At 40.0% G+C, this 19,260-nt stretch overlaps 1 protein-coding gene across 5 annotated transcripts in view; it reads left to right on the plus strand.

The window, feature by feature from the left end:
* Positions 1 to 19,260, plus strand: part of GRHL1 (grainyhead like transcription factor 1) — a 52,899-nt gene that overhangs the window by 18,081 nt on the left and 15,558 nt on the right. For all 5 annotated transcript variants that reach the window (XM_055327248.1, XM_055327247.1, XM_055327250.1 and 2 more), the window contains exon 9: positions 15,843 to 16,001. In XM_055327248.1, coding sequence (XP_055183223.1) covers positions 15,843 to 16,001 — 159 coding nt within the window. The remainder of the gene's footprint in view (positions 1 to 15,842; positions 16,002 to 19,260) is intronic.

A 19,260-nucleotide genomic window follows, 5' to 3' on the forward strand; every position in this document is an offset into this window, starting at 1 on the left:
ATGCTTGTTTTATGCTAGGCACTGTGCTGAGTTGTCTTACCTATGTTTGTACTTAATGAGGCAGTGCTTACCTTTTCAGTACCCAGAAAAAAAAAGCACTTAGTCCCTTGGATGAATACATGTTTGCTACTTGGTCATCACAGTGAGGCAAGAATCTAGACCTTGAAATGGACAGAAAGTGCTTTTGACAAACCGGCACCTGGTTGCTTATCAGTGAAGCATACGACTCATCTCGCCTCATCTCGGGGTTGTGAGTTCAAGCCCCAATGTTGAAGGGTAGAGATTACATTAAAAAAATAACAAAATCGGGATCCCTGGGTGGCGCAGCGGTTTAGTGCCTGCCTTTGGCCCAGGACGCGATCCTGGAGACCCGGGATCGAATCCCACGTCAGGCTCCCGGTGCATGGAGCCTGCTTCTCCCTCTGCCTGTGTGTGTCTCTCTCTCTCTGTGTGTGTGACTATCATAAAAAAAAATAAAAATTATTAATAAAAAAAAATAACAAAATCTTTAAAAGTATAACAATTCTTATTAATAGAATAGCATTATGGCTTCACTGTTACAAATTTCTGTAGTAGAAGAGTGCTTTGCTAACAGGAAATAATTTATGTTGATTATTGGATAATTGATGTTTGACTACGGAGAAATAGAAATTATAGTTGTACTGGAATTGAGTGAAAACTCGGCCAGCCAGCCAGTTCCACCCAGGGGAACACTAATAGGAAGGGATCTCTGTTGATGGAATAGGAACATACTGAGTTATAGTTACCTAGACAGTGTGGCAATAGGAAAACAGCTGTAGTTCAGAGCAGAGCTCAAGCTTTCTTTGATCATCTATATGTAGCTATGATCTCCATGAATATCAAGCAAATCTTTTATTTATTGTTAGAGATTTTTATTTAGAGCCACGTGCATGTGCACATGTGTGTGAGGGGGCAAGGTGAGGGGGAGAGAATCCCTCAAGCAGGCTCTCTGCTCAGCAGAGAGCCCATGATCATGACCTGAGCTGAAATCAAGAGTCAGACACTTAACTGACTGAGTCACCCAGGCACCCCAAATATAAAGCAAACCTTTTAAAGATGTAATGGACCCCAGGGATACAAAATATCTAACAGATTTTTTTCCCAAAATGACTTCTCAATTTTTACACCAGAAGGTGTTTTGTGGTGCAGCTGCCCTTGACAAGTTTGATATTTAAACTCCCCAGCAGAGAGATTACTGTCAGATGTGCATCAAGCTCCTGCAACATCAAGAAGTTAGATGTGGAGTTTCATTGCTAGGGCATCCGTGGCTTAAGACAACCTGGCCTTTTACCTGCAGGGCTGTAAAGAGTCTTCGTTAGACCTTCAAAGGCAGCGCTCCTTTTCAGTCTGTGATTGGATTTTTTGCAGATGGACAGAACGACATCTTTTTCTTGGTGGCCTGATCTTAACCTGTGGGGGTTACAGAACCAATTTCTACACGTTTTGTCTCTTCTTAGTCAGTGAGAAGGGAAGGTAGGGGCAGTCAGAAATAAGATAAAACCAGAGCATTCCCATTCTCTAGAGGAATAAGACCTATCAATGAGAGCACTTTGTGCTTTTACTTTTAATTAGATCGATCAACTCTTAAGAAGGAACGCCAAGGTGTTCTGAGCCAAATGTTTTATGTGTCATGGAGAGGCTCATGTTACAAAAGGAAGAGGATTAAAATAGAATGCACAGCCTGACTGGGGTTCTGAACAGTTTTACCATGAGGGGTCTGTGTGTGGATGCAGCATTGGTATCTTTCCTTTTTGTCTTCTCATCTCAGCAGAAAGTGGTGGAGTTCCTGCTGAGGGATTATTGAGGCTTGCAGAGTTCATTCTGTCAGAGGGGTGTAACCATTCTGGTAACTTGAACTTAAGACTTTTTGTAGGTGCTTGTGGGATGCGGGTTTATGAGTTTAATAACAGTTTGTTGTTTTGTCTAAGCATAATATCTGGAATTCATTGTGAGAGTAATTTTTAATTTGTTTGGACTGAGCATATTGCATGCATTTATAGGGATTCCATTCTAGTGAAGCATCAATTAAGTGCTCTATTAAAGTAAGGTGTTGCCATGTTTGGTTGCATTAAGTAGGGACAGGTTCGGTTTGTTTCACAACTTTAAATTTCCAGTGTGAATGGGAGGGAGGAGGGAGAGAAGTGAGTCAAGTATTTTACTTGCAATTGCGGTTAAATGCACGCAGGTGATTTAAAACAAAAGCTTATACTCCCTGGCCTAAATAGAAGTCGGGAAGCATTGCTGCTTTTAAAACAAAGGATAAGAGACTTTTTTAAAAAATTATTTATTTATTTATGATAGTCACAGAGAGAGAGAGAGAGAGAGAGAGAGAGAGAGAGAGGCAGAGACATAGGCAGAGGGAGAAGCAGGCTCCATGCACCGGGGAGCCCTACATGGGATTCGATCCCGGGTCTCCAGGATCGCGCCCTGGGCCAAAGGCAGGCGCTAAACCACTGTGCCACCCAGGGATCCCGGATAAGAGACTTTTAATGTCTAGGCAGATACAAGGCTGACTCCACTGAGTGGAATTATCCCTGTGTTGGCTTAAGGAACCCAGGTGGTGAGGAGGGGGAACACAGGGTGGTAGCTGAGCAGGCTTCTGAATTGCCCTACCTTTGACTCCAGGGGTTTCCGTTCATGCAGTTTGAAAGTACATATTTATCAAAGTAAAAAATAAACTTTTTTGGTGCCAGAAACATAGTCACATTCCTTTAAAGGAAATGAGTAGTCTTTAGAGTTTTAGTTTGATCAGTTTTGGAAATAGCAAGAAGTTTTTCTTAATTGGAAATTGTGGAGAATGCCTTTAATTAGCTGGTACAGAGTAAATAGAAAGTTTACTTTGAAGAAACTGTTCTGGGTCTGATTGTAAGGAAGGTTTCTCTTTGAAACTTCTTACATTTCTTTTTGTTGGACTCTGGCTTGAAAGTATTTCACTAGTATACTCTAGCATCTAAGCAAGAGGTTCAACCAGATGGAAAATAAAATGCACTGAATGCTGGTGGAAATTCAGAATCCGCAGGTAACAATAGCACACATTTATTGTAGCACATGCCTGAGGGTAAGAGCCTAGCGCATGATGTTTTTGATTGGATAAGGGAGACACTTGGCAGCTGAAGAAAGCTTTGGTTTGGTAGTGAAACCTGTATCTTGAGAAACAGGTTTGAGGCATCATGTCTGCTTAGCCACCATTTGTGCTGTCACCTATATTTGTCTGTCTTTCTCTTTGTTTCTTTTTCTTTCTTTCTTTCTTTTTTTTTTTTTCTGTCAAATTTTGCTCCTTTTACCACCATGCCACTGTCAAGAAACACTGAGCTCCTCTACAGAACTTTGTCCTTTGACAACTTGTCACCTCAACCCTCCTTTCCAGGTCTTTCCTAGAAATTCCATCTAAAGTGGTTTTATAAATCTGTCATTTCAACCAGTTTTGCTCCTTGTAAGATAATTGGAGAGCTCGGACTCTGGCCTGACATTATTAGTAGTGACTGCATTTATCTGAGCAGTAGGGGGCCTTGGAGTTCATGTTTCTTTCAGATGGTTGATGATCTTCATGCAAGACTCCAAATCCTTTAATAAATATAAGTGAACTCTCTAATTACTCATTTCAGGACTTTTTTCTTTAGTTTTTTTAAGATGGAAAATATCTTGTAATTAGGAATTTTGATTGGAAGTTAGCTTGCCTGCTGCCAAAGTCAGCCCTTATGACCCATATGCTTACCTGTCAGTTCTGAACCTAGAGATGCTGGAATGTGATCTGTGTTTGTCTTGTGTCACACCTGCATCCAGTTCTGCATATTTCACAACAAACATCCTACTTATTTGGGACAGCAGGTGCCAAATCACTGTATCTGCCAAGTATCCTTAAGTTCATCAGGTCCTGCTTCAAGGATATGACAGAGGGAAGTTAGTATGCGGGAACCTCTGGAATGTCTCTGCGTGTGTCTCTTCCCATCATCTTTTCTGTTTCTCTCTCTCCCCCTTTTCTCTTTGTCTTTGTGATTTTTTTCCCCCTGGCTCTCTGCAGTCTGTGTAGAAACTGGAGCTGCCATGTGGGCGGGCGGCGTGGGAAGGCAGAACTGAGGCCACAGGAAGGGTGAGGACTACTAGAGCCTGTGTTTTCTTCAGGGAAACATCCCACGTAGAGGTGAGAAGAGTTTAGGTTAGTGCCTTGCTCTTCCTAGATCCTTCTCCTCCTTACCCTCAGTCCTTCAACTCTTTTTCTTACCTATAGATGGTCATTTGATAGTCTGAGAAACAACACAAATCCTGGTGTCACATTTGGGAGCTTCTAGTTCAGGCTGTGATCATTCTGTAAGAAGGTTTTTTTTTTTTTTTTTTTTTTAATCACCTCACATCATCAGAGTAGTGGGGAAGTATGACTTTCCTAGGACTATCCAATGTATCAGTAGCCGAACTGGATTCTACTTCTGAGTTTATGACTCAGTCTTTGATACCTTCTTGGGCTTGCTTAATTAGGCTTGCACATACAGAATAAGTAGAGGAGCTATAGGGATCTTACAGAACTACAATAAACAGAGTTTGTTTAGTTTAGTTGTGTGGTTTTGGTTGGATAGGAGGAATGTTGTTTAGGATTAAGCATCTGCTATATAATGCTTAATAAATGTTCCTGTCGACTTAGACTTTAGCCAAGAATTGGATCTTGATTCTTTGGCTTACACTGGTTCCCGCTATCATTGGCTTCAGTCGACATTTATAACTTCATATCAGCATAGTGGAAAAATAGTGATTTATTCTCATTAATTAGTGCTATGGATTTTTTTTTTAAGAGCTATTGGATTTTAAGGTGCGAATAAACTTTGTTTTTGACCTCATATTGTAATTTCATATGTCAGGAGTTTTCTAACTAAGAAGAGCTCTTTTAGATATGTTTTGGAGTGATCTTCTGACTGATCTGGGAAGCAGTTAAATTAAAATCTGTTCCAGGGTGTCTACGTACAATTTAGTAGATCAGTTACATCCTAGGAATAGAATTATAAACTTCATATCTGTATTTGACTAACCTGAATTTTAATACCAGATTGGATTAAAATAATAAAGATTCCCAGAGGCAACTGGGACTATATCCAAGGTGGCTGCAGCTTTCTCTGAGGACCCACGTCATCAGCTAAACCTTCTGACTTATATGAAGCCAAATCGGAATTGGGCGTAGATTGCCCTTTGATTTGAAGGAAAGGGACCTTTAATTTCATACCTTATGATCAAAAAACAACCTCTGCTCACAGCCATTTGGGGGTCACTTTTTCCCTGCTTTTCTGCTTCCTGCATAATTTTTCCATGAGGTGCTTCTTCAGCTCTCTGTGCTTTATGGTGGCAGTGTGGTTTCAAGAGCCCTGAGTTTGGAGTAGGAGACCTGGGTCCTGGCTTTGTCTTTGCCTTTTTTTTTTTTTTTTTTGTCTTTGCCTATTTCCCGTATATCTTTCACTGTATCTTCAGAGCGCTACAACTGAACATTATCTCTGTTGAGTTAGAAGGTGTGGAGTAGCCAGAGTCTGAACCATATGGTGCTTATGCTAAAGGTAAATGTTTTTAGGGTGTACAACAAATAAAGAAGTACATTTTTGGAATATAAAATATTTTTCAGTTATCAGTTTTTTGAAGCATCTTCCATAGATAAATGAACCTACTTTTCTTGTTTCTTTTCTTCCTTCTAACAGATCTTTTCTTGCTTATGTTTACCAGACAGTTGAAACTCACTTGAACTATCTGTGCATGGTAATACACAAATGGCAGTATATAACATTGACGTAGGTAATTAGGCATGCTCTCAGCTCCATATGCTTATGCTTTTCCAAAAGTCTACTGAGTATAATCTGGTTGGCAGGAGCAAAACACCTTTCTTGAAGGATTGTTTTATTTCAATCATTATTGACCAATTTAATTTATTTCTAACATCCTTCCAGGAAATTCTAACAAAGTAATTAATCTGTTGCTACTATGTAGAAGAACTAGCTTAAGAAGTCAAGTAAAGGGTTATTAACTATACATTCATTCATTCTTTCATTCAGCATTTATTGTACTTCTCTGTGCAAGAACTGTGAGGGCATCAATAAATGATTCAAGCATAAAGCCTGCCCTCAGAAGAGATCATACTCTCTCTGTAATGATACAGGTCATAAGTGAGATTAAAAAAAAATTGTTGACGATGTCTAAGGAAAAAAAGTACTTTCAACTGAAGGAATCAGAGAAGGCTTATGGCAGAGAATGCTCTTGATGTGATTTTTTGAAAGATTGGACCTGAATATTTTTGCAAAGTCCATTTGATTGGATCTTTTTTTTCCTTTTTTCCTTATTTCCCCCTCCTCACAGATTACCTGTTGTGAATTTAAGTGGAAAAGAGGCAACTGGAATAGCTTAGTCTACAGAGGTGCTTTGACATATAGAGGCCTAGACATTGTGTCGAGTAAAAACAAGAGCTGGGACTGGTCTTCTACAACACTCGAATCTAAGAAAGTTGTAGAAAGTACCACGCCCATTAGTATGGCATGAAGCTGCAACTGAGGGATAACATATTTATCAAATGCAAAATTGTCAGCTACCTGCAATTTCCGTAATATATGGTCACTGTAGATAACATTTTCAAGTGTAAAAGTGGATAAATGCAATGGGAAATCACCTCATAGCTTATGATGTGGCTTTATCTTTTACCTTCTCTCTTTCTCTATTTATCTATAGATATGTATATGGTCAGTGAGCCTTGAGATGTTTAATTATCCATTCAACAGATAATTTATTTTATGTCTAATATGTGTAAAAAGTTGCTTGACATTCTGCTCTCTACCAAGATGATGTAGGTGTTGAGGTCCACTTGGAGGAAAGTTGTGAACATAAAAAAATCTGTGAACTTGGGCAATAAGTTATGTAAGCGCTATGCCTCAGTTTCCTCATCTGTGAAAATGAGGTCACAATAGTACTGATTTCATAGGTTGTTTTGAGGGCCAGAGTCAGGTGCACTGTAAGAATGCAGTAAATATAGTTCAAATATCATGGCAACATATTGTTTTATTTGACTTCAGTTTAGGAATTTGGGGTCATTCATTTAGTGAACACATGGTTCATATTGACCAGGCACTGCCAGGGTGCTTTGGGAATGTAAAGATAAGGAAGACATGGCCCAGGTCTCAGAAAACTCAGAATTTAGTGGAAGAGATTGCCACCATAGTAAGTATATTGATAGAAGGAAACATATAGGAATAGAACTTCAGTAGGGTGTCTGCTTCTCTCTCTGTCTCTCCCCTGTGCTTGTGCTCTGTCTCAATAGAGAGAAAGTAAAACATTTTTTTTAAAAAAGGATCAGAGAAGTGAGATGACACTGTTGATAAAAAGATAGCCAAGCGTTCAGAGCCCAGAATGGGCCAGTAGTCTTGCCAGGTAGGTGTGCAGAACTGAGACTGCTGGACCTTGACCGAGGTCAGAGGTGAGCAGTGGTGAGGGGGTGGCGGGGTGTTATCTCTTTCTTTCTTTAGAGAGAGTATGGATGAGGGGCAGGGGGAGAGGGAGAGTCTCAAGCAGACTCAATGCTGAGTACAGAGGCAGAAATCAAGAGTTGGATGTTAACTGACTGAGCCACCCAGGCGCCCCCATTTTTTCTCTTTTAAAAAGGATACATTGGGGCACCTGGGTAGTTCAGTCTGTTAAGCATCTGCCTTTGGCTCAGGTCAGAATCCCGTTGTCAAAAAAAAAAGAATCCCGTTGTCCTGGGATTAAGCCCTGTGTGTCTGGCTCCCTGCTCAGGAGGACCCTGCTTCTCCCTCTCCCTCTACTCCTCCCCCTTCTCGTGTAATCTCTTGCACACACACACACACTCTCTCTCTCAAATAAATAAAATCTTTAAATAAATAATATATATGTTCACATTTGAGAAGTAGTGTAGTAGGTAGTAGGAAACATGGCTAGAAAGGTAGATTGGTGTCACATATATGGCATCTTGAATGCTGAGGAATTTAGTCCCTATTATGTAGACAGTGGTGAGTTATAGGAAGTTTTTTAGTATGAATAAAAGATTCACAGTGATACTATAGTTGACAATTGCCTAATGTCGAAGCAGTCTCTTTTCATTATCTGATTTGTAGCCATTTTATTGTTCAGAGGGCTCTTTACTAGAGGTTGGGAGAAAGAAGGGTTAATTTGTGCAAATTGATATTAGCTCTTTTTTTGTCAAGTGTTTTTGTTTGTTTTGTAGGGGGCACTATTGTGTATATTTAAAATTTTGTGAGGATTTGAAGGTTAAGATTTGGAGGTAATATGTGACTTTTTGCATTCCCATGATTTTTCTCTCATTACTGACATTTAATTCAGGACCATTTTGTAATAGACATTGGGAGAAATACAAAAAAAATGTACTTACTAAACACTGGAAAGCACTTTAAAAATGGGTAACAGTCTCTGCCATGGAAGGACTTAGAGCACTTAGAGTGTGCAGAGTGACAGAAGAGTAGAGGTGGCATGTTCAGGGCACTTGTTGATTCCTTTTCCTGACCTAGGTGATTGATGGGGGTATAGAGAGATGGGCTCTTTACTCTAATTGAAGTGCAGAGTCTTGGGTGCAGGGGAGGAGTGGGGGCTACTTACTACTTGCTAAGTAGTAGTAAAATGAGTCTATAACTCTATTTGGGTCATTAGGGGATGCTTCTCACAGCAGTTCTATCAACTGATGCTGGGTCTTTTTCAATGAGCCACATCAGTAGAGAATGGAATAAAAGTTATTTTAAAGTTGAGGGATAGAGAAAATCCAGATCTCCAAAGTGTAGAAATTCCTGTCAAGGATGGGTGAAACTGGAATGGGAGTTTGGAGCTAGATTCTGGATAATTTGAATTCCTTCAGAGGGAGGAGGACCACCGAAAGTGTTCATGATTTTTCTGGCCTCTTTCATTTTCCTGGCTGTCAGGGTGATGTTATGCAGATGAGTTCTGGTGACCTCTCACATACTCTGATGAGCCTCACACTTTGTTACTGTTTTAGTTTAAAAATCAGATCTCTTAAGAAGAAAACTTTGTCCAAGCTGTTATGAGGGTGGCTCATATTCTTAGCAAATCTGAAGGTTCACATTTTGAAATTTTTTATTCCACTCACTGAATAAACCAAATTATGAAAGTAAAAGAAAATTATCTTCACCATTATAGCAGCAGTGTTATAAAAACATGCAAAATTCTACTCAAATCTCTCAGTGGGGAAAAAAATTAAGACTATATTATTTGGATGTCAGATTCTTATATGTGAATAATAACATAGAACGAGTATTATGGTTATAGTAGATTTTTTTGAAAGGAACAGCCTTTTTGTTGATGAAAAATATCCTAATTAGCCTACTTAAGTCCGCCAATTTCACTCTGTAGCTTCTGACTCAACTACTTAAAATTTTTGTAACTTTTGACTGATAAATTTTAAATGCTTTGTTAACACCTTCTGTGAATTAGGTGGGTGAAAAATATTTCTATAATTTCTCCCCACAAATGAAATTCACCTGTTAAAGCTCATATATCTGACTACTCTCTTTCATATTTTAGCATATTTTACCAGAATTGTGCCTTGGTTTGCGCAAAAAGAGTGAGTTGGATCTGTAAAATGTGTTCTCAGTTGTATTCCCTTCACTGGCTGGGAAAATGAACTTCTGGTGGCAGCCTGTGTTTTGAGTTTACTGTTTCCTGGTGTCTTTTGCCCACTCCCTTTTTCCCCTTTGAGTAGTAGCAGTAGAGAGACCAGCCAGCTGTGTGAACAATAGTGCATGGCTGCCGTATGCTTCCTGGAAGAATCGTCATAAATTAGTTCAAGATCCAATTTCTTGTTGGTTCTGTGCTTGTAAGCATTTGGAATAAAAAAAAAATCTATACAAGTTAATCCTTTGATAATATAAATCTTTATTTTTGTTGTTTTCCTCACTTTTTAAACTGAGGTTTGAAAACAAAATTAAATCTTTTGAAAAGTTTTAAGTGTGTGAATTCTCAGCCAAGAATGAGGAACTACGTTAGAAAACTGGGCTGGACATTTGAAAAGGAATCTTGCAGAGCATCTTTGACCTGTTGAGCAGTTTTTTTTTTTGTTTGTTTGTTTGTTTTTGTTTTTTTTTTTTTGTGGTTAGTTTTTTTCTCTTCTAATAATTTTGGTTGGAACATTAGATGCTCATCTTGTAAGATTTATATTTCATTTGTTTGAATAAAAGCAAATGTTTCCTCAAAATCAGTGGCAAGGAAGCATGAAAGCAGAGAAAAGGTCATCACTGCATGTGTTTTTATAGAGGAGTTGAAGGTCTATAATAATTATCTTAGTTTTTACCTCTTTCCTACCCTCAGAGGAGAGAGGCAGTTTTTCTGTAACTGTGTCACAGAAAGTATTTTTCTCTGCAGAGTGACTGTGACCTGAACTTTTGTTTTATCCAGATTTGGGTGACTCAGCCTGTTCTGCTTTTTTGGGGGGTTGCCCATTGGGTAGAACCGACCCCAAGTGTTCACACTGTGAGGAACAGACCTTGCCTGTCTTGTGGCTGCGCCAGGACCTAGAGAGGAGCTCTGCCTCATGTTTCTACACTTGTCCTCTCACGCATTTGGGTGCTACGGATGAAAGATCTGTCACCTTCCTCAATAAGATTCCCGGAAACAGCTTCTCCCTTAAAACTACGCCGGTCCCCTCTGTGAGTGTGGGTATGGATAAAGAATACGGCTCCATGTGTGAGTGACAGCGAGAGGTCCTTCTTAGGAAGTCACTTGTGTGCTAAGTGGAAATATTGAATGACAGAAAGGGAAATGATACTTCCTTGCTGTTAACTTACAGTGCGATGATGTAAGGGTAAATTATTGTTTGAGCACCTTAGGGAAGGGTTTGTTTAGATCAGGGCTCAGCAAACTGCAGCTCTCTGCAAACTCTTGGCCAGCCAGCTGCTGTTTATGTAAGTCAGGTTTTATTGAAATACCACCGCATCACTTGTCTACTTATTGTCTATGGCTACTTTTGCACTGTTACCGTGGGGTTTATTGTGTTGCACATCATCATCCATGAAGGCTGAAATGCCATTGGGTCCTTTTATAGAAAAAGTCAGCCGTCTCCTGGTTTAGGTAAATAAATGACAGCTGCATCGTATATATGTTTGCATTATACTTCCTCTCAGCCATATTTATTCATTACTGCCTCTGCATTTTCCATCTTTGGTCAAAAACATACATGTTAAGCATGTGCTGTGCGCCAGGCACCAGAACAAACAGGATTGAAGGAGCATTCTGTCTCCAGGGGTTTGCAGCTTGGTGGGATGACACCGTAGGTCACCCAAACACACGGTTCACCCCCTGCGAAAATTAAATGTCTGTGAGGAATAAACAGAAGCATAGATTGGTAGATTTTTATTAGGTGGTTTTTTTATTTTCTGGTCACTATCTTATGAAGTATGAATTCTTGAGGAAAATTTGCATCGTGTTACTGAATAGTAAGGTTGAGCAGACCCTTTAATCTTTATCTTTCCTTTGGTTAAATGAATATTATTATTTGATAGGGCTGTACCTCTTAACATTCTTTAAATGAAAAAACTTGATAGGATACCTATAAATACATGTAAGAATATCTGAATTCTTTAAAGAAAGGAAACTGTGAGAGCTCATTTTAATCACTTCAAAGTTTGGCAGCTAAAGGAGATGTTTGGTGGATCAAAGTACAAGTATATAGAAGATTAATAAGATTAATCACCTGACAGCAGTGGCTTTTATCCTGACTGGTCACTGGAATTGCCTAGGTAGCACCCAAGAAGGCCTTGTGTCTGGAACCCACCCAGGCCAATGAGAGCAGAACCTCTAGATGTGGCTTTACTGTCTCTAGTAAGGGCTGATGTTCTTTGGGTAATTCTCATTGAGTCAGGGGTATGAAGCAACCAGGTTCCCAGGCAGTGCTGGTGCTCCTGGCGCCATGCTTTATGAATCTCTGCTTTATAAGATTCTTAATTCTATATGAGTAGTTCATATTGTTACTGGAAATGGAAACTTTATGTGGTTCTTTTAAAATAATATGATTTGTAAAAAAAATTGATAAATGTATTATACAAAATTATTGTCACTAATAAATACAGTTAGGGATAAAGGATTCATAATCTTTTAATATAAATGTAATAATAGGACTCAGGAGTTAGAAGTGATCTAGACCCCATCTAATTCAACCTGCATTTAACAGGTAAGGACCTTTTCCATGGTCACAGCTCATTAGTGATGGAGCTAAAACTCTGATGCTTCCATTTTCAGACCAAAGCCTTTCCTGTTGACCACTGATGCATGATACATAAGCCATCTTGGACCCTTGCTGGTTTTTGGTTGAAGCTTAAACTAGCAAATATGTCCCCTTCACTGGTAGCAGCACGTACCCATGACGGTCCTGTGTGTTCTTGCTGTGGAGCTTGCTACAAGAGGCTTCATGAGCACTGCTTTCATTTCTCCCCTGCAGGTCTTCAGCCACTGTCCTCTGTGTACTTCATGTTCCTGGGCTGGCATGTTTATATCGCACATCTTGTTCACTTTATTGGTGTGTTTATGTATTTATCTAGACAAGGTGGTGTTTTTTAATGTTGAGTTAGAAATGCTGTAAACTTTCTTTGTTGCATTTAGAAACAGTGCCAAGATTGGAAAGAATTGATTTTAAAAATAGGAGAAGAACATGTTTAAGAAACCGATTGTAAATAATCCTGGGTAATAGAGTAACATCTCTCCGAAGACTCCATGTTTATACTGATCCTAGGATTTGGTTCCTGCTTATTTTTGCTTTGAATAGAAACTCGACACTGGGAAGCAAGGGGAGGTTAGGTTTTAGGTTGGATTACCATGAAATCCTCTTGTAAATGGAATATCACTTTGGGTCAGAGACTTCCTGGAATTGTTGAGGGTTAAGTGTAACTTTCCCAGGCTGCTGTTTTTGAGTCATAAATTGAGCCATGTGGCCTTGAATGATAGAGAAAAATTTAGCTTTCTCATTTGGTTGTAAAATGAAAAATATGATGATTTGGTTACTTGATATGCTTAGTTTGCATGGACTACTATGTGTTGGCCTTTCTTTTTGTCTTGTGCCTGTTTATCTTTTGTCTGTTTCATAACCTATCTCCTTAACCCAGATTTGTAAGTTGTATATGAAGTGTTTCTTAACAGCATACTGTTGACCATTGAACAGTACTGCAGAGGCCCACTTATATGTTGGTCTTTTCCAATAAATGGAAAATTTTTTTTGAGATTTGTAACACTTTGAAAAAAGTTGTAGATGAACTGCGTAGCCTAGAGATAACTGAAAAAGTTAAGAAAAAAGTATTGTAAAAATAGAGTTTAGAATATGTATAACTTACAGAACATGTGTTAATTGGCAATGTTATTGGGAAGGCTTCTGGTCAACAGTAGGCCACTAGTTAAGTTTCAGAGGAGTCAAAAGTTATATGTGGATTTTTGGCTCTTGGTGGGGGGCAAGCAGTTGGTACTCCTAACCCTTGCATTGTTCTAGGGTCAACAGTATAGGAAAAGATTTAAAGTCAAAGCCCAAAGTTTCTGTAATGGATTTGAAATGTATATGTGCCACTTTTTGCCTGTATATTAGGTTTAGGTATTTTTAAAAATGAAAGCATTTTGTTTATTTCCTGAAAATGGGTTAACTGGAAAGAAAAATCATAGTGGGCTAGAAAAGGTAGCCCTAGACCCAGCACTGTGCTAAAAGTGTTGAGATAGCTGCCACGTGAAGAATATGGACCTAGCCTTACAATATTTGCAGTCTAGTCAGGTAAATAAAACATAAAACATGTAAAAATGGCAAACCATTCCCCGTAGTGAAAAAAAAGTGATTAGGGTAAAAAATTGATTTGGGAAAGACAGATTGCAGGGCATAAAGGGGGGGAAGTTGTGGATATGAATTCCAGCCCTTTGCCTTCTACCTTGGCAACAGTTTTTTTAAAAAAAATCTCTCTGGGGGATCCCTGGGTGGCGCAGCAGTTTAGCGCCTGCCTTTAGCCCAGGGCGCGATCCTGGAGACCCGGGATCGAATCCCACGTCGGGCTCCTGGTGCATGGAGCCTGCTTCTCCCTCTGCCTGTGTCTGCTTCTCTCTCTCTCTCTCTGTGACTATCATAAATAAATAAATTTTAAAAAAAATCTCTCTGGGCTTCACCCATATAAAGGATTAACACTGTCTCTCAAGGTTGTGAAATGAGATCATGTGTATAAAGCAGGTGCCCAGTGCCGGTATGGAACCCTAAGTATGCACTGCTGTGGCATCTACAACACAGGTTGGGGTGAATGGAAACTCTCTGTGGAGATGGCTCCAGAGCTGGACTTCTGCAGATGTGGGGACACAGAGAGGACATGCGGGGTGACTTGGACTGGGACAGGAGGGACACAGGAGGAGGGAGAAGGACAAGGATAAAGACGAGAGGCAGGAGTGAGCAGTAAAATGTGTTCTTAGGGGCCATGAGTAGACTGGCCTGAGTGGAGAGCTAATGCAGGGACAGGGTAAGGGATGACTTTTCAGTCTGTTCATGTGGACGAATTCTCAGTCATTGTAGGGTGTTTGGGTCTTTTCCTTCTTGGAAATAGCATATAGACTAGAGCAAGAATAAAACCCCTGTGTTTCAGCATTTGCAAATCTTCTAGAGAGCGTTTTTTTGTCGTTATGGTTACAGTTTTCTTACCTGTCCACCCCCTTCTCTTTACCTACATTCTTAGAAGCTCCCCTACCCCAGCTTTTCTGGCTTAAACTTCTCCCTGTGTCTGGGTCTTGGTTCAGCCAGTGGCACCCCACACTACTTGTGGTAGATCTGTTCTCGGTTGTTGGGGCTTAGGGGTTGTTGGCCATTGGACTGGAAGGAATCCAGCGGGAGGGGTCTTGACTGGTCTATGAAAGGCACTGATTTTTACAACTGTAATTCCAATAGTCCCCACTGTGTGGTGCTCACACATCAGAAATAAATTACAAAGCTCAATGGTTGAAAGGGAGCTCTTGTACATTGATTGTGACCTTGTGTGGCGAGGTTAAAATCCATAATCACAAAAAAAAGAGGGAAATGGGGTGACAAAACATGAGAGACTTCTAACTCTGGGAAACAAACAAAAGGTTGTGGAAGGGGAGGCTGGCGGGGGGATGGGGTAACTGGGCGACAGGCACTGAGGGGAGCACTTGATGGGATGAGCACTGGGTGTTACATGTTGGCAAATCGAAATTCAATTAAAAAGAAAGAGGGAAATGGAGCATGTTTTTTTGTTTTTCACTGTACAAAGATTCACGGGTTTCTAACAACTTACTTTAATAATGTAAGTAATGCCTCTTTAATAACATGCCACTTTTAATAATGTGACTCACTGAGTTCATAAATTCCAGAATACTGGGGCATGCTTCAGTTGCTACAGTTATCCTTAGAGGTAGTGTAGACATAAATAGATGCAGGTTCCCAGAGTTTGTACTAAGCTATAAAACATCTCTGTATCTCTGTGCTATTGGTAACATTGGTAAAAATGACATCAAGAAAGACAACTGGACTCTTCCATAGTCTGATGCTAAGTAAATATTCTAGAAGGGAAAATCAACAGGTTCAAAGCTGCTATTTTTTTTTTACCTTTAAATAAAGCCTGCCATTCCTATGACCAGAAGTAGTTTTAAAATAAGCCCTTCATTTAAAAAAAAAAGTTGTTGTTGTTGTTGTTGTTTTTTGTTTTTTTTTTTGTTTTTTTTTTTTTTTTTTTTTGAGTGAGCAGCTGAGCTCTTATTTAGAACATATTTGAGTAATTTTGGGGATGTTGGTATTTTTACAAGCTGTGCTAAGGTTGACTGTTGCTGCCTATTGTTTATAATACCTTTTTTTTCCTTTTCAGGTTTTCATCTCTGTGAACTGCTTAAGCACAGATTTCTCTTCTCAGAAAGGCGTGAAGGGGTTGCCTCTTAATATTCAAATTGACACCTATAGTTATAACAACCGTAGCAATAAGCCTGTGCATCGGGCATACTGCCAGATAAAAGTCTTCTGTGATAAGGTAAGCTTGTCAGATTGGGTAGGGGCAGTAAGAATAAAGCATGTGAGATATACTCTTCCTCATGGAGAATGACCAAGAGTCTTTTTCATATTTAAGTTTGATATAAATGTATTGCTGATAAAATATGAAATAGCTTATTTAAAGTTAGAAATTATTGTTTTAGCCACGCATAGACACGTTATACAGGGGAGGAAAAAAAAAATCTTGTTTTAACTGAAAAATTTGAAGGGCCAATGAATCCATTCTGTTGGGCACGTCTGATAGAATCCGGGTGGCGCACATGGAATATGTGTGGGGCTATGCTCAGTCCTGGGTGGCCCCTCTGCTTACTGAGACTTGTAGGCAGGGGCTGCAGTAGCTCTGGAGCTTTGTGTCTGAGGGCTCCATGTGAATGATGACTGTAAAGGGCTGTCCTTTAACTAGCTTACCTCCCTCTGGGCTTTTGGTAAATTGTCAGCCAGCTCACTGAATCAGATGAGATTCAGATTCGTCTCTAGAGTAGCAGGTAGGCAAGAAGAGAAAGTATAAGCCTAAACGAATTCAATGTCATCTCTTTTATCTGGAGAAGAATTGGTTACTTTGCCAGGCACAGAGCCAGGGGCCCAGCTGGAATGAACTGCAGACAGCAGCTAGTAGGCCCACTGTGTCTCAAAGATTGGAGACTGTATTCTCCTCAAGAACTCAGCAGCAGCCTCAGAGAAACAAGTGCTCCAATGAAATAAGACTGAGGCGACTTTAACTTTTCCTACTTAGGAAATACTAGACCATATTTTTGGCCAGTCCCCTCTTTTTATCGTGTTTAAAAAAACAGCCCTCTCTGTTATTAAGATTTCTAGAAGGTACTAGAAAACTGGAAGTGTTCGTGCCATCAGAGGTCTGCTGACCTAATTTTCACACTGGCGACCAGAACATAGTATGTGGCCTCAGTGGAGCAGCCTGAGACCTTCTGAGTTCAGAAAGCCTTCCGATACACCCAGATTCAGTAACATTTATTGAGTACCGTGTGCCTGGTAATGTGCTAGGCTGTATTCGTTTTCTGTTGTTGCAGTTTCCAGATTACCACAAACTTAGTGGCTCAAACAACACACTTTTATTATTGAGTAGTTCTAGAGGTCAGAAGTCTGCGATCTTGCTGGACTAAAATCCAGCTGTTAGAGGGCCACATCTCTTTTTGGAGTCTCTGGAGGAGAATCAGTTTCTCTACTTTTGTACTTTCTAGAGGCACTCACATTCCTTGGCTTGTGGCCCCTTCCACCTTCAGAGCCAGGAGCCTTACATTACATCCCTCTGGCACTGCTCCCATTGCCACATCTCCTTATCTGGCTCTTTTGCTTTTAAGGACCCCTGCCATTATCCTTGACTGACACAGATGATCTCGGACACTTGCCCTCTTGGAATGCCAGCTGATTAGCCCCCTTATGTCTCCTTTGCTGTGTGAGCTCACATATTCACAGGTTTTGAGGATTTGGGTGTGGATAGTTTCAGGGACTGTTCATCTACCCAGCACAGCACTCTCCACATACACTGCATTTGACAAATGACGAGTCACATCAAATGGGGAGCAGGGATTCCTCACTCTCAGATTTCTTTCCTTCACACCACATTCCTTTTTTGAGCCAGAAGAAGAGATACAAACTGTAACCCCCAATTTTTAATTTTTTGATTCAACAGACATAAAGTTATTCTATTTATTTCCCAAGTACCTACTCTCTTTCTAATATATCTTTCCGGACTGTAACAGTTTGTGGACTGATTCCAGTCCATGGATCAAACACTTAGAATATTGGCTGTATTAAATGATGTCAGCATGAATCAGCACAAACTGGAGTTTTCTATATCCGATGGCAAAAGCTGTATAAGCAGTTTTGCAGAGCAGGAACAGTATCAATACACGATCTTAAATAAAATTTGGTTTTAATGAGAGAATTTTTGAGGGAAGCTCCTGTATTGGTAGCTGATTTAGAAAATGAAGCAAAGTTTCATGAATTTTACAAAGTTATTAATCAGTGGTTGTACAAAATTTACAAACCAGTTTTTTGTTGTGTGAATGTGTGCTAATGTATACTGGTGAAGCAGAAAGCCTTTTCTTCAGAGTTGCAAAACTGAGTGTGGTTTGGGGTGACACCTGACTTCCATCTTCTGGAGTTGCTGCTTGTCTCCTCACCTGTTCATTTAGATCCCATGTCGTAGGAACGTGTTATCCAAGGTCGCACATATGATGTCCACTGTGCAGGCCAGTCACTATTTTCTCACGATGTGTGTAAGCTCTGTACTGTTGTAAAAAGGAAATCATACAACACTGTGGTTAGAAACCAGGCATCTTTACCTAAGAGTGCTTTGTGTGGCCTATCTAGATGCCCACATACCCTCAGCCTCCAAAGGTATGGCTTTCTTTTTAAGGCCCCTAAAAATATTGCTGACCCATTTTTATTTCTTTTTTTGCTGGAGCAGAGATCATCTCAGGGATGATGATTTTTGGTCTCTTTTCCCCTTTTGCAGCCCTTATGGCACACAGCAGTGGTGTGTCATATAATCACAGGTGGTTAGGAGACATGGGAGGTAAACTTACATCCTGTTTTCATCCTTGGGTTTTAATCTCAGAGCTGTTATGGGTTGATATAAAACTCTGCATGGGAGGAAAATATTATATATTGCTGTGTATAATTAATTTTCAAAGTCCTTGACTCTTTGAACCACATGAAACTCCTCTATGACCTCACCCACTCTTGATTCTTGTATATCTTGTTTTTGTTTTTAAGATTTTATTTATTCATGAGAGACAGAGAGAGAGAGAGAGAGGCAGGCAGAGACACAGGCAGAGGGAGAAGCAGGCTCCATGCAGGGAACCTGATGTGGGACTTGATCCTGGGTTTCCAGGATCACACCCTGGGCTGAAGGGAGCGCCAAACCACTGAGCCACCCGGGCTGCCCTCGTACATCTTGTTTTAACTTCTGTCGTCCCTTATGACTGTGATTGCTTTTGGTGTTCTGGGTTGTCTGGTGCTGCCTCTTCTCTGTGGAATATCCCACCTGCCTCCTTGATGCTCTCCTTTCTGAGATTTGACTTACCTGTTATTTGGTGCCTGTCAATTCATTTTTCTGTGTTTGCTCTTAAAACTCTCATATCTTATGAATCTGGTCCACATCCACAATAAGAAACTAGGAATAAGACATCTTTGGTATCCTTCTTTTGGTATCCTTCGTTGTTTTTCTCTCCTAAGAAGAAGTTTTTTTTTTTTGTTTTTTTTTTTTTTTTTTT

The sequence above is a fragment of the Nyctereutes procyonoides genome, unplaced genomic scaffold, assembly GCF_905146905.1.
Source record: "Nyctereutes procyonoides isolate TBG_1078 unplaced genomic scaffold, NYPRO_anot_genome, whole genome shotgun sequence".
Classification (NCBI taxonomy): Eukaryota; Metazoa; Chordata; class Mammalia; order Carnivora; family Canidae; genus Nyctereutes; species Nyctereutes procyonoides.